This window comes from Salmo trutta, chromosome 6 (assembly GCF_901001165.1).
Source record: "Salmo trutta chromosome 6, fSalTru1.1, whole genome shotgun sequence".
NCBI lineage: Eukaryota > Metazoa > Chordata > Actinopteri > Salmoniformes > Salmonidae > Salmo > Salmo trutta.
Window position 1 is genome coordinate 28,285,745 of NC_042962.1, and position 14,983 is coordinate 28,300,727.

The 14,983-nt window shown below is 42.4% G+C and overlaps 1 protein-coding gene across 1 annotated transcript in view; it reads left to right on the plus strand.

Moving 5' to 3' along the window:
* malrd1 (MAM and LDL receptor class A domain containing 1) overlaps positions 1–14,983 on the plus strand; it is a 117,349-nt gene that overhangs the window by 11,204 nt on the left and 91,162 nt on the right. The window contains exon 5 of the mRNA XM_029756079.1: positions 699–795. Within this exon, the coding sequence (XP_029611939.1) occupies positions 699–795 (97 nt within the window). The remainder of the gene's footprint in view (positions 1–698; positions 796–14,983) is intronic.

The window sequence follows — 14,983 nt, forward strand, 5'->3', positions numbered from 1 at the left end:
AGATACGTAAGACTCATGAAAACATTTGAAGTCACACATTCGGAATTTGGCACTTCAAGCCCAAATATATCATACTTTGACTAAAACGGTGACTTATCTTACCATTTGTCTTCAACACCAAAAAAGTATTCTACTGATGTGGGCGTTTAATGACATTCAGACTACAGAGTGGCATGTATTAATGGATGCCAACAATTTTAACAATACAAAAAGAAACAAACGTATAAATGATTTCTCATTCGAGTCTATCTGTGTTTCATAATTGTCCTTCAATTCACAAGAGGCTTTTTCACCAGAGAAAGCATCTGAGCGAGGCAAACAGCGCCCCTCTGTCTTAGTATCTGTAACCCATGTATCTGATGATGTCTGAGCCAAAATAATATGACATGTCACATACTAAGACAGGGCCGCTGTTTCGCTCGTTCGGATGCTTTTTCTCCAGTGAGATTGAGGAGTCTTGCTGTCGGCGAGCGTCTTGGTCAAAATTATCAATATATTCAGAGATGACCTATCAGAGCTCAGAATTTCTGTGGGGGCCACTGGGGTGGCCAATCAGATTTCAGGGAGGCCCGTGACCACCCTGGGCCACCCCCTGGACATGCCACTGCACGCACACACACACACACACACACACACACACACACACACACACACACAGACACACACTGTATGATGTTCCTCTGTCCTGTGTATTACAGGTCATCATTCTAGGGGAGCTTTCTGGTGACAGTGACCCCTCTGAGATCGTGGCCATAGATGACATCTCCTTCAGTGATGGTTGTGTGACTGTCCCTGGTAAGGTCTTCTTCCATACCACCTCACTGTACACACAAATGTCAGGCCATGGCAAGGGTTAAAATGATCAGAATCAGCGTTACACAGTAAAGTATAACCCCTATAGGGCTACATATGAGAAAAACCAAGAAGAGGGGGATATACTGTAGTTGAAATACAAATATCAATACACGCACAATCCTATTCTGTGTGTTGGTATTCTGAAGAGGCAGGCAGACATGGCCCGAGCTTTCAGTCATAACTCAAAATGTGGAAATGTTTGGTTGTTTTTTTTTGCCTTATAAACCTACTGTACCAGGCCTCAAATTGAGACCTCTCAATCATGAGACAATAAATTCACCCCAAAGTGTGAGCTCACCATCTTAATTTATGGCTGTTGGCGTGATGGAGTGGACAAGAGAGACACGTGGCCTTGTGAAACCATAATTTAGTGGTGTGTGTGTGTGTGTGTGTGTGTGTGTGTGTGTGTGTGTGTGTGTGTGTGTGTGAGATTGCTGGACATGGATTTGTGAATGATAGCACTGAATGTGAGAGGCCCCAGATCATATTACCTTATACATTGAGCAAAATCCATTTTAAACCCGCTAGAGAAAGATTTCCATAATCTCCGCCTCAGGACGCTCCTTCAATAGAGTTAAAGGAGATCAGCAACACTTCGAGAACAAATGGAATTAAATAAAAAAGCTTTATTGCAATGAATAGTAGCAACATGTTTCAGATTTTGTCCTTTCTTTAGGGTTTTTGCAGAAATAAGAAGGAATGAGGATTTTGAACATTTCAAAATGGCCTCAGGGACCAATTACAAAGAATATGCTAATAAAAACATGTGATAGGTTAAAACAGTTGTAGAAAGACCAATTGATTGTGAGTGCATGTTGCGCTGACCAATGGAATGTGAAAACACTAAAATAACATCAAACGTTAGGTTGGATGAGTTACATGAATCTAAGCAATTATTATTAGTGTAGACTGACCAATAGATTGTGATATGATGTTGTACTGAACAATAGAACATGTACATTTGCTTTCAGTGAGGGGGTTCTATTAATCTCGCCCGGGTGCCCGTGTAGGTATGTTTTGCACCTGGTGAAGTTGATTGCATTCTTATTGGAACCGGGCTGCCCCCCGGGGCTTGAGCCAGGTGCCCCATTCAAAGCCCACAGCGAAGTCGGCTCAAAACAAAGTGACATAGGAGCGCGTGGAGTAATGAGTAGGATTCTGTTTCACGTGCAAAAGCGATTGCCTTGGAGCTTTATCTGGCATCCCAATGAAAACGAGTTCGAAAATTCAAATATTTATTTTATGGAAAATAAATGTTGTATGTTTCTGGAGGATGCACCATGCTGCCTTGTTGACAAAATGTCAGAGCGGTAGCAGATTACTGTTCGATTTGAGAAGGGCGCTCCTCTCTCCCCGCGTTCACCTGGTGACGTTACGGGCCTTTGGCCGGTTCCATGCGGTTCAGATAATCGAATCCGCCCAATGATAAAGTCAGTTGAGAATATTACCAACTGACAATGTAAACAGACACTCACGACATTACCAATGTTAAATAAGGAAAAAGAGGAGATATGCTTACTAGAGGAAATCCTTGATAATGAATTCCTCGTTCATACAGTACCATTAGGAAATAAATATTTTAAAATGGAATCTATACAACGCCTCTCTATGCTTTCTAAATTGATTAGTCACGCCACCTCTTGGACCCAGGGACATTTTCTCAATACCAATAATTTGCTTCTTTAAAATGTCTGGCCATTGGATTTTTAAGATCTTCTCTTTTGATAGAGCGTCTGTGTTCAATGATGCTTTCCTTAAGGGATTAAGGGAACGTTCAGTCTCACCTATGTATACTGTTCCGCAACAACAGTTTATCATGTAAACAGCATTCTTGGTTTCACAAGTTATGAAACTGTTCATTTCCATTCTCTTGCGCTGGCAGGGTGATTGTACCATTTAATGTTTCTTATGAGTTGACAATTAATACAATTACCACACTTAAAATTCCCCACTGCTGGGCATCCTGTAAGACTATTGGACTTACGATCTTGGGAGGGACAAGCTTTCACCACTCTTATTTCTTATGTTCCTGGCTTTCTTAAAAGTAACCAGGGGTTTCTCCTTAAATGCATTTTCATAAAGGGGACGACTTTGTAAAATATACCAGTGTTTAAATATAACATTCTTCATAGTACTTGTCTTGGGAGTAAGGGTCGTGCAATATATAAGAGATGGCTTTTTCTTCTCTTGTTTCGAACCAGTGGGAGCTTTCCTGGGTTCTCTGTTTTAATGACTTCAGCTTCTTGTAGCCGTTCCCTTTGAAAATACAAATCTTCCAATTTATCCAGCATGCACTGTTTATTCCTTTCTTATACAACGGGTGGCTTGAATCCTGAATGCTGATTGGTTAAAACTGCATGCTATCCGGTATCTATTCCACAAGTTACCACCGGCTAAATCTAAAGGCTTTTCTTCAGAGGTAGGGTGATAGTGGTTTTGCAGTCTGTGGGTTTGGTAAACAGATCACGGGATAAAACACATTTTCAGTGACCATTATGTCCAAAAAGGTAATCGTTTCAGTGTTATATACTGCTCAAAAAAATAAAGGGAACACTTAAACAACACAATGTAACTCCAAGTCAATCACACTTCTGTGAAATCAAACTGTCCACTTAGGAAGCAACACTGATTGACAATAAATTTCACATGCTGTTGTGCAAATGGAATAGACAACAGGTGGAAATTATAGGCAATAAGCAAGACACCCCCAATAAAGGAGTGGTTCTGCAGGTGGAGACCACAGACCACTTCTCAGTTCCTATGCTTCCTGGCTGATGTTTTGTTCACTTTTGAATGCTGGTGGTGCTTTCACTCTAGTGGTAGCATGAGACGGAGTCTACAACCCACACAAGTGGCTCAGGTAGTGCAGCTCATCCAGGATGGCACATCAATGCGAGCTGTGGCAAGAAGGTTTGCTGTGTCTGTCAGCGTAGTGTCCAGAGCATGGAGGCGCTACCAGGAGACAGGCCAGTACATCAGGAGATGTGGAGGAGGCCGTAGGAGGGCAACAACCCAGCAGCAGGACCGCTACCTCCACCTTTGTGCAAGGAGGAGCAGGAGGAGCACTGCCAGAGCCCTGAAAAATAACCTCCAGCAGGCCACAAATGTGCATGTGTCTGCTCAAACGGTCAGAAACAGACTCCATGAGGGTGGTATGAGGGCCTGACGTCCACAGGTGGGGGTTGTGCTTACAGCCCAACACCGTGCAGGACGTTTGGCATTTGCCAGAGAACACCAAGATTGGCAAATTCTTCGCCACTGGCACCCTGTGCTCTTCACAGATGAAAGCAGGTTCACACTGAGCACGTGACAGACGTGACAGAGTCTGGAGACGCCGTGGAGAACATTCTGCTGCCTGCAACATCCTCCAGCATGACCGGTTTGGCGGTGGGTCAGTCATGGTGTGGGGTGGCATTTCTTTGGGGGGCCGCACAGCCCTCCATGTGCTCGCCAGAGGTAGCCTGACTGCCATTAGGTACCGAGATGAGATCCTCAGACCCCTTGTGAGACCATATGCTGGTGCGGTTGGCCCTGGGTTCCTCCTAATGCAAGACAATGCTAGACCTCATGTGGCTGGAGTGTGTCAGCAGTTCCTGCAAGAGGAAGGCATTGATGCTATGGACTGGACCGCCCGTTCCCCAGACCTGAATCCAATTGAGCACATCTGGGACATCATGTCTCGCTCCAGCCACCAACGCCACCAACGCCACGTTGCACCACAGACTGTCCAGGAGTTGGCGGATGCTTTAGTCCAGGTCTGGGAGGAGATCCCTCAGGAGACCATCCGCCACCTCATCAGGAGCATGCCCAGGCGTTGTAGGGAGGTCATACAGGCACGTGGAGGCCACACACACTACTGAGCCTCATTTTGACTTGTTTTAAGGACATTACATCAAAGTTGGATCAGCCTGTAGTGTGGTTTTCCACTTTAATTTTGAGTGTGACTCCAAATCCAGACCTCCATGGGTTGATAAATTGGATATCCATTGATTATTTTTGTGTGATTTTGTTGTCAGCACATTCAACTATGTAAAGAAACATTTATTTAATAAGATTATTTATTTCATTCAGATCTAGGATGTGTTGTTTAAGTGTTCCCTTTATTTCTTTGAGCAGTGTATTTCATAGTACATTTCAGACATCTAAAATGATCATTTATAAACCTCTGTTCCAACATTGTAATGTCTCCCTGTTATAGTAAAAAAAACATGATCGATATTACGTCTCCAAGTAACAATATTGGGGGAGAAAATAGTTAATGTTAGGGTCCTATAAAAAAGTTATTCTAGTCTGCCAACAAAAAGATTAGCATAACTGTATAAAAGCCATCTTTGTTCCCTTGCCAGTGGAAGGCAGGGCTTATTATTGAAGAAAAATTAGTTGCTTTTCAAACACAGCTTGTGGGGAGGTTGTAAACTGGTCTGGTATCAAGATAGTGTTCTGAGGTCTCCAGGCCTTATTGGTGTGGCATGGTGGTATACAAGGCCTTAATGTCCAAGGTGCACAATATAGTTCCTTGGTTCAACAGGCGAGGCTATTGATGAACACAATGAACTGAGTGCTGTCCTTGATGTGTGACTTCAGCTTAGGGACAAACTCTTTAATGTGATGATCTACAAAACTGGAGACCCTTTCTGTGAGTCTACCAAACCTGAGACAACTGGAGGTTCACCTTCCAGCAGGACAATGACCCTGAGCATACTGCTAAAGCAACACTTGAGTGGTTTAAGGGGAAACATTTAAATGTCTTGGAATGGTCTAGTCAAAGCCCAGACCTCAAACTAGTTGAGAATCTGTGGTATGATTTAAAGATTGCTGTACACCAGCAGAACCCATCCAACTTGAAGGAGCTGGAGCAGTTTTGCCTTGAAAAATGGGCAAAAATCCCAGTGGCTAGATGTGCCACGCTTATAGAGACATACCCCAAGAGACTTGCAGCTGTAATTGCTGCAAAAGGTGGCTCTACAAAGTATTGAGCTCAAGTTTTCAGTTTTTCTGTCTTATTTCTTGTTTGTTTCACCCCCAAAAATATTTTGCATCTTCAAAGTGGTAGGCATGTTGTGTAAATCAAATGATACAAACCCCCCCAAAATCAATTTTAATTCCAGGTTGTAAGGCAACAAAAAATGCCAAAGGGGGTGAATACTTTGCAAGCCACTGTATGTCTCAATTGAGTTACCTCCTTCAATAGTACACATTGTTCACAGATTTTCAACTCCTAAGTGTGACACTCAGCCTTGGCATATAATTTTTAGTGGTAGCCTACAGACCTTGAATTTGTCTTTGTGCATTGACAATGGAACTCAAATCTGTACCCACAAGCCAATGTTTTTGATGTTTCCGCTCTTTTCACATGATACTACAGCAATATTTCTCAGCACCAAGTACACTATAGCATCTTTACGGTGTGGTTTACGACCAACATAATTCTCCCAATAGTATTACGTACCTTTTCTCTGTGTCTATAAAACTAATGGAGGTCATAGGTTCTCCATCGATTTTCCTATTTTACCATCCGCCGGGTGCCTTTGGGCCCTAAAGTCCTCTCTCATGGTTTGATGTGTGTAGAGAGAGTCGGTATTGTCGTTTTAACGTAACACCCCTAAAGCAGTGCTTTGAGTGTGGTTCCCTTAGTCTGCCCACCACAGGGCCAGCTACTAGCCTCCAGCACCGGGCCTAGTTTAGCGTGTCTAAGTGGAGGGGGCAGGTCAATGTCATCTCAGGCATGCTATCTCTCTGCCTCCATCTGTCTTCTTGCTCCTGCGGTGCCGCTTTTAACTGTGCGACTGTGCTATGACTCATCAAGCCTGGGAATTGTCCTGGTCAACCGTAATGGCAAAGACGTAAAAACACACACAATCTGCCAACGCCGGGGCGGGTGCAAGATCCCGACGCTAGTGACTTCATCTTAGTGTCCGTGTTATTTTCTCTCAGGTGTGTCTGTTTGGTCATCTCGACTCCTACTAAGCTTTACTGCTTATGAATAATGCCAGCATGTTTTAATTAAACACCCTTGGACGGAGCAGAATAACCTGTGTTACACCAACACTTGTGAAAAGTAGGCTATAGCTTAGTAGCTTGACTTTGATCCATAGCACATGGGATGTTGACATTTCTCTATGAGCTATAAACACCTCATTCATTCATTTGATCACCCTGTTGTAGGAAATGTACAATTTGTAGTATATTTCAGGATTTAAAAGGATTCTGAAGTTTGTAATTTCTACTTTGAAATTTCCGACTTGTCCATTTAATTATAATCCACATAATAATTCATATTTTCTGTTGCTGCAGGATATTTTTTTTGCTGTAGAAAACTGGCTCAAATTAAGATCCTGCATCTGTAGCACCATATTGCCTGTAGCCTACTGTACATGATGGAGGAACATATTGCCTGTAGCCTACTGTACATGGTAAGCTGTAAGTGGCACTTCACTTTTTTGTATGGAACATTTTTAAAAATAATATTCACAATATATTGACACAATTACAATCTTTTTAGAATAAAAATCTTATTTCATCAATTACATTTGGAAATACGTATTTGAGTGAACATTAGCAAGCTAGCAGGAGATGAAACAGAAAGGGAATTCTCTCTTCCCTGTCTCCCCGGTTTTAGCTTGTGGCTATTAGGATTAGGATTTAGGATATTAGCTAGCTTGTACATGACACATTTAGCTAGCTATGTTATCGACATATGGCAGTACACAAACAAAGTCTAGCTCGCTTATTTTGCCAGCTAGAAACAAATAGCCGCAAATTAATTCAGTAACAGAGGAAGAGGATAGTGTAGCATGTGCTTAGCATGGAATATGCTAACAATGAAACTGACCAAAGGACTAGATTCGGGAAGAGCAGTAATGAGATTAGCATTAAAAGATCAGACCAGAGACCAGGATATACAATTTTAACATGGTACTAATGCCGGCTAGTTTATTTTAGAAAAAGTTGTTGTTCTGAAAGTAAACAATGTAAATCACAATAATTGTATTTCACCATAAACAAATGAACAGTATTGAAATACCCTGGGTAATCTGGCATTACTCATCTCATATGTATATACTGTTTTCTATACTATTCTACGGTATCTCATTCACTTAATGTTTACATATCTTGCATTACTTATCTCATATGTATATACTGTATTCCATACTATTCTACTGTATCTTAGTCCGTTCCACTCTGACATCGCTCGTCCATATGTATAGAGGCTTAATTCATTCCTACTTAGATTTGGGAGTATTGGGTATATGTTGTGTAATTTGTCAGATATTCCTGCACTGTCAGAGCTAGAAGTGCAAGCATTACGCTACACCCGCAATAATATCTGCTAATCACGTGTATGTGACCAGTAACATTTTATTTGATTTAGTTAAATAATCTATGGGTCTATTTCAATGCCTCAAGTAAAATCGGTTTCTATTTTAATACCTCAGATAAAATCAGGTGCACACTTCTATAGTATCAATTATCACCAGTAAAGTTAAATTCACATAACCAAATGACATTCAAATACACATTCAATATTTCAGTCCTATCCCATAACATGGGGTGATCAGTCCCAACAAACAAAGTAGAGCTGTGGAGAATAGAGTACCAGTGAGGGAAAAAAGTATTTGATCCCCTGCTGATTTTGTACGTTTGCCCACTGACAAAGAAATGACCAGTCTATAATTTTAATGGTAGATTTATTTGAACAGTGAGAGACAGAATAACAACAAAAAAATCCAGAAAAACGCATGTCAAAAATGTTATAAATTGATTTGCATTTTAATGAGGGAAATAAGTATTTTTCTTGCCAATTGGCCTGGACCCTTTGTTGACATGGAGCCCCGCCGATCCATCACGACTGGTAAGTTGGTCTGTTGACGTAATTCGGACGATGTGCTCTCAACCGGCAACTGCGTTGTGGATGTTGGTGAAGACCCATTTGCTAGCCCCGGCCCGCTAGCTTTCTGAACGCTGTGTCTCCCGCTCGCCTAGCGTAGTAACAACTACCGAACGGCTCCCTGTTTCATCTATTGCTGCTCATTGGACCATATAATCACTCGGCTACACAGCTGACGCTTGCTGGACTGTTCATTAACACAGTACTTCATTTTGTTTATCTGTCGGCCCCATCCTCGAACTCAGGCCCTGTGTGTAGCTAACTGACCCTCTCTGCCCATTTATCTCCATTTATCCGTTGTTGTTGTCTTAGCTGTTTACCTGTTGTTGTCTTACCCGTTGTTGTCTTAGCTCTCCCAATCAACACCTGTGATTGCTTTATGCCTCTCTCTAATGTCAATATGCCTTGTATACTGTTGTTTAGCTCCTAGTCCTGCTCAACATGCCTCAGATAGCGCCTTTGTCCCACCCCCCACACATGCGGAGACCACACCTAGCTTAACTGGCGCCTCCAGAGATGCAACCTCTCTCATTGTCACTCAATGCATAGGTTTACCTCCACTGTACTCGTACCCTATCATACCCTTGTCTGTACATTATGCCCTGAATCTATCCTACCACGCCCAGAAATCTGCTCCTTTTATTCTCTGTTCCCAACGCACTAGACGAACAGTAATTATATCCTTTAGCCGTACACTCATCCTACTCCGTCTCTGTTCCTCTGGTGATGTAGAGGTTAACCCAGGCCCTGTGTGTCCCCAGGTGCTCTCATTTGTCCTGGCTTAGGAAGGCCACCAAAAATTCTGAAATTTCCATCCCCAATTATAACATTTTCCATCAAGATAGAACTGCTAAAGGGGGTGGAGTTGGAATCTACTGTAGAGAGAGCCTGCAGAGTTCTGTCATACTATCCAGGTCTATACCCAAACAGTTCGAGCTTCTACTTTTAAAAATCCATCTCTCCAGAAATAAGTCCCTCACTGTTGCCACTTCTTATAGACCCCCTTCAGCTCCCAGCTGTGCCCTGGACACCATATGTGAATTGATTGCCCCCATCTATCGTCAGAGTTCGTACTGTTAGGTGACCTAAATTGGGATATGCTTAACACCTCGGCCATCCTACAATCTAAGGTAGATGCCCTCAATCTCACACAAATTATCAAGGAACCTACCAGGTACAACTCCACATCCATAAACATGGGCACCCCCATAGATATCATCCTGACCAACTTGCTCTCTAAATACACCTCTGCTGTTTTCAACCAGAATCTCAGCGATCACTGCCTCATTGCCTGTGTCCGTTAAACGACCATCCCTCATCACTGTCAAACGCTCCCTAAAACACTTCAGCGAGCAGGCCTTTCTAATCGACCTGACCTGTGTATCCTGGAAGAATATTGACCTCATCCCGTCAGTAGAGGATGCCTGGTTGTTCTTTAAAAGTGCTTTCCTCACCATCTTAAATAAGCATGCCCCTTTCAAAAAATGTAGAACTAAGAACAGATATAGCCCTTGGTTCACTCCAGACTTGACTGCCCTTGACCAGCACAAAAACATCCTGTGGTGTACTGCACTAGCATCGAATAGTCCCCGCGATATGCAACTTTTCAGGGAAGTCAGGAACCAATATACACAGTCAGTTAGGAAAGCAAAGGCTAGCTTTTTCAAACAGAAATTTGCATCCTGCAGCACTAATTCCAAAAATGTTTGGGACACTGTAAAGTCCATGGAGAATAAGAGCACCTCCTCCCAGCTTCCCACTGCACTGAGGCTAGGAAACACTGTCACCACCAATAAATCCACGATAATCGAGAATTTCAATAAGTATTTCTCTAAGGCTGGCCATGCTTTCCACCTGGCTACCCCAACCCCGGCCAACGGCTCTGCCCAAGCCCCCCCCCCCCCCCCCGCTTCTCCTTCACCCAAATCCAGACTGCTGATCTTCTGATAGAGCTGCAAAATCTGGATCTCTACAAATCAGCTGGGCTAGACAATCTGGACCCTCTCTTCCTAAACTGATCCGCTGCCATTGTTGCAACCCCTATTACTAGTCTGTTCAACCTCTCTTTCGTATCGTCTGAGATTCCTAAAGATTAGAAAGTGGCTGCGGTCATCCCCGTCTTCAAAGGGGGAGACACTCTAGACCCAAACTGTTACAGACCTATATCCATCCTGCCCTGCCTGTCTTCGAAAGCCAAGTGAACAAACAGATCACCGACCATTTCGAATCCCACCGTACCTTCTCCGTTATGCAATCCGGTTTCTGAGCTGGTCACGGGTGCACCTCAGCCCCGCTCAAGGTCCTAAATGATATCATAACCACCATCGATAAAAGACAGTACTGTTCAGCCGTCTTCATCAACCTGGCCAAGGCTTTCGACTCTGTCAATCACCATATTCTTATCAGCAGAATCAACAGCCTTGGTTTCTCTAATGACTGCCTCGCCTGGTTCACCAACTACTTCTCAGATAGACTTCAGTGTGTTAAATCGGAGGGCCTGTTGTCCAGACCTCTGGCAGTCTCTATGGGGGTGCCACAGGGTTCAATTCTCGGGCCAACTCTTTTCTCTGTATATATCAATGATGTCGCTCTTTCTGCGGGTGATTCTTTGATCCATGTCTACGCAGATGACACCATTCTGTATACATCTGGCCCTTCTTTGGACACTGTGTTAACAAACCTCTAAACGAGCTTCAATGCCATACAACACTCCTTCCGTGGCCTCCAACTGCTCTTAAATGCTAGTAAAACGAAATACATGCTCTTCAACCAATCGCTGTCCACACCCACCCGCCCGACTAGCATCACTACTCTGGACAGTTCTGACTTAGAATATGTGGACAGCTATAAATACCTAGGTGTCTGGCTAGACTGTAAACTCTCCTTCCAGACACATCTCCAATCCCAAATTAAATCTAGAATCGGCTTCCTATTTCGCAAAAAAGCCTCCTTCACTCATGCTGCCAAACATACCCTCGTAAAACTGACTATCTTACTGATCCTTGACTTCGGTAACGTCATTTACAAAATAGCCTCCAACACTACTCAGCAAATTGGATGCAGTCTATCACAGTGCCACCCCATATACTACCCATCACTGCGACCTGTATTTCTAAAAACCTGTTTTTGCTTTGTTATTATGAGGTATTGTGTGTAGATTGATGAGGGGAAAAAAACGATTGAATCAATTTTAGCATAAGGCTGTAACGTAACAAAATGTGGAAAAAGTCAAGGGTTATGAATACTTTCCGAATGCACTCTATATTACAGTTTCGCCTAATAGGAATACACAACAGGTTACAAACTAATTATTGTGTTTTTAGCCAAGAAAAGCCTCTTTGGATATGTAGCTCACATCTTTTATATCTAACCACGTGTCATTTTGTTCAGTTACATTGGCTTCTTTATGCGCAATGTCTGTTATTATTCATCTCACCTCCAGTTCGGCTGAAAATTTACAGCATTTAAATATTTCCCCACAACGGTTATAAATACCGATACTGTGCTTTGTCACAAATAATGGGCTTAGAACCATCAATAATACCCCACGATTAAACGGAAACCTTGGATACAGGATGAAACATGACAGAAACAGGTTATTGTAAATCTTCCCGTCCCCTGAAACAAATTCGGGTTAATAAGTGATCATAGGTTTGACCTGTATTCACCTGGTCAGTCTATGTCATGGAAAGAGCAGGTGTTCTTAATGTGTTGTACACTCAGTGTATCTCCAAAGGGACACACATGCATGCACATGTATACACACACACACACACACACACACACACACACACACACACACACACACACACACATATATATATACATACACTTACACACACAAACACACTTTGCTTAGGTAGATGTCAGTGGATGCTTGTGTACTTTTCTGTGTGTTTAAAGGGATTTAGATGTCTTGTCTGTTTGGATGATTGTGAGTTAGTAGGTGGGTGGGCATGTGTGTGTGGAACACGCTGCTCCAAATTAATAATTTTGACCCGTTCCAGTGATTTTCTTAGTTCTTTTGTCTGGGGCTCTGGAGAGGATCTGAATGGGTGTCTTTCTGGCTGCTGGCTCCTCAGTCTGGATCTCTCTATGCCTTCGTCCCAAATTCAACCCTATTCCCTACATAATGCATTACTAAAAGTAGTGCACTATGTAGGGAATAGGGTGGCATTTCGGACACAGCATGGATCTCTCTCTGTCAGTCACAACTCATGTTGCTGGAGTCGACCCAGGAGATGGTCGTCTTTATTACCAAAGGCTACAAGGGGAAGGGAAATGTTATTTTTTACCCCATTCATTCACAAGATACTAGGGCCAGGCCATAGACTTGATACCTCCTCCAAAACAGAACCTTTTATTTTATTTCAAACATATACAACTCAGTCACTATAGTGTATAGTAGTAGTTCTCAAACCTCTCCTGTAGGGGATCCTTGCTACTCCATGTATTTGATTTATTGCAGAGCTAGCACACCTGATACAACTTGTCAACTAATCATCGACCCTTGACTAGGTGAACCAGGTGAGCTAGATCAGGGCTACAACAAATTGTGAATAGTCTGGGGGTTCCAGAGCAGAGGTTTGAGAACCACTCGTCTATAAGTACAACAGAGGAACTAAGCATGACCTTCCTGTACATTTATGTAGCCTGACTAATATCAAAGTAGACAGCTTGCGTTGTACCATGCGGTCTGGATTGCCAGGATACCGTAGACCTGCGATCTGTTCTAAAACACAACCTGATGGTCCTACTGTATTTAAAACAGATACAACTCACAGACTGCACTATAGTCCACAGTATCCAAGTGCAACAGAGGAACTATGCATGAACTTCCTGTACATGTCTGTATATTCTGTTTTTCAAGTTTTCCTATGTTTGTGAGTTACTGTTCTTACTCACAGAAATGAGAAGAGAGGCCTTTTTTTCAATATCCAGCCAGAACCCATCTGAAAATTGGACTATTTTATTTAATCGTGTTTCCGATACTTCTCATATAAAAGCCAGAATTTAATTTCAGTCCAATTAAGAGATAGAGTCTACGGCTCAATATTGATCTAAATAACTCTACGCTCCCATTGGTTCTCATCATTTCATGGTCCAATCAAAATCCTCTCTGCCATAACAACATAATGTACTTACTCTTATGGAGGATGAAGACTGATTTAAGGGTAGCTCTCTTTAGTGCACAGTGATTTCCCATGAGTGGAGCTTTATGAAAAACGTGCACGGGATAGATATCATGGCTGTAAGTGCCTGCATGAGTACAAGACATAACATAGAGCTCTGTCTGAAGTACGAAGTCTGCATCTCAAATGGCACCCTATTCCCTATATACAGTGCCTTCATAAAGTATTCACACCCCTTGACTTATTCCACATTTTGTTGTGTTACAGCTTGAATTTAAAATTGAATAAATTATGAATTTTGTCACTGACCTACACACGATACCCCCTAATCTCAAATAAAAAATTAAAAGCTGAAAGGTCTTGGGTCAATAACTAATCAACACCTTTGTTATGGCAAGCCTAAATAAGTTCAGGACTAAACATTTGCTTAACAAGTCACACAATAAGTTGCAGGAACTCACTCTGTGTGCAATAATAGTGTTTAACATGATTTGTGAATGACTACCTTATCTCTGTACCCCACATATACAATTATCTGTAAGGTCCCTCAGTCGAGCAGTGAATTACAAGCACAGAATCAACCACAAAGACCAGGGAGGTTGCCTTCCAAAGAAGAGCACCTATTGGTAGAATGGTAAACATAAAAAAGCAGACAATGAATATCCCTTTAAGCATGGTGAAGTTATGAATTAATAATTGATGTTTTATGTGTCCCCAACCTATTGTGTTTTTTGTTTGTTTATTTGCGTTGTTTGTAACTTATTTTTGTACTTATTTTGTTCCTAATGTTGCCGCTACCGTCTCTTATGACCGAAAATAACTTCTGGACATCAGGACTGCATTACTCACCACGGACTAGCAGAATATTTTTTTTCCTTTCACAACTCTGACGAGCCCGACGCGAAGGATATACTGCTTTCTCGAGAACAGACCCAGATCCCCGCGATTTGCGTGAAGAGGAGGCGGAGAAAAAGGGGCCAAAGGGCGGTCCGCCTTCTGAGAATTCATAGGCGATCGAATAAACCCCCCCTTTCCTCCATTCTGCTAGCAAACGTGCAATCTTTGGAGAATAAAATCAACGAGCTACGTGGAAGATTAAGCTACCAGC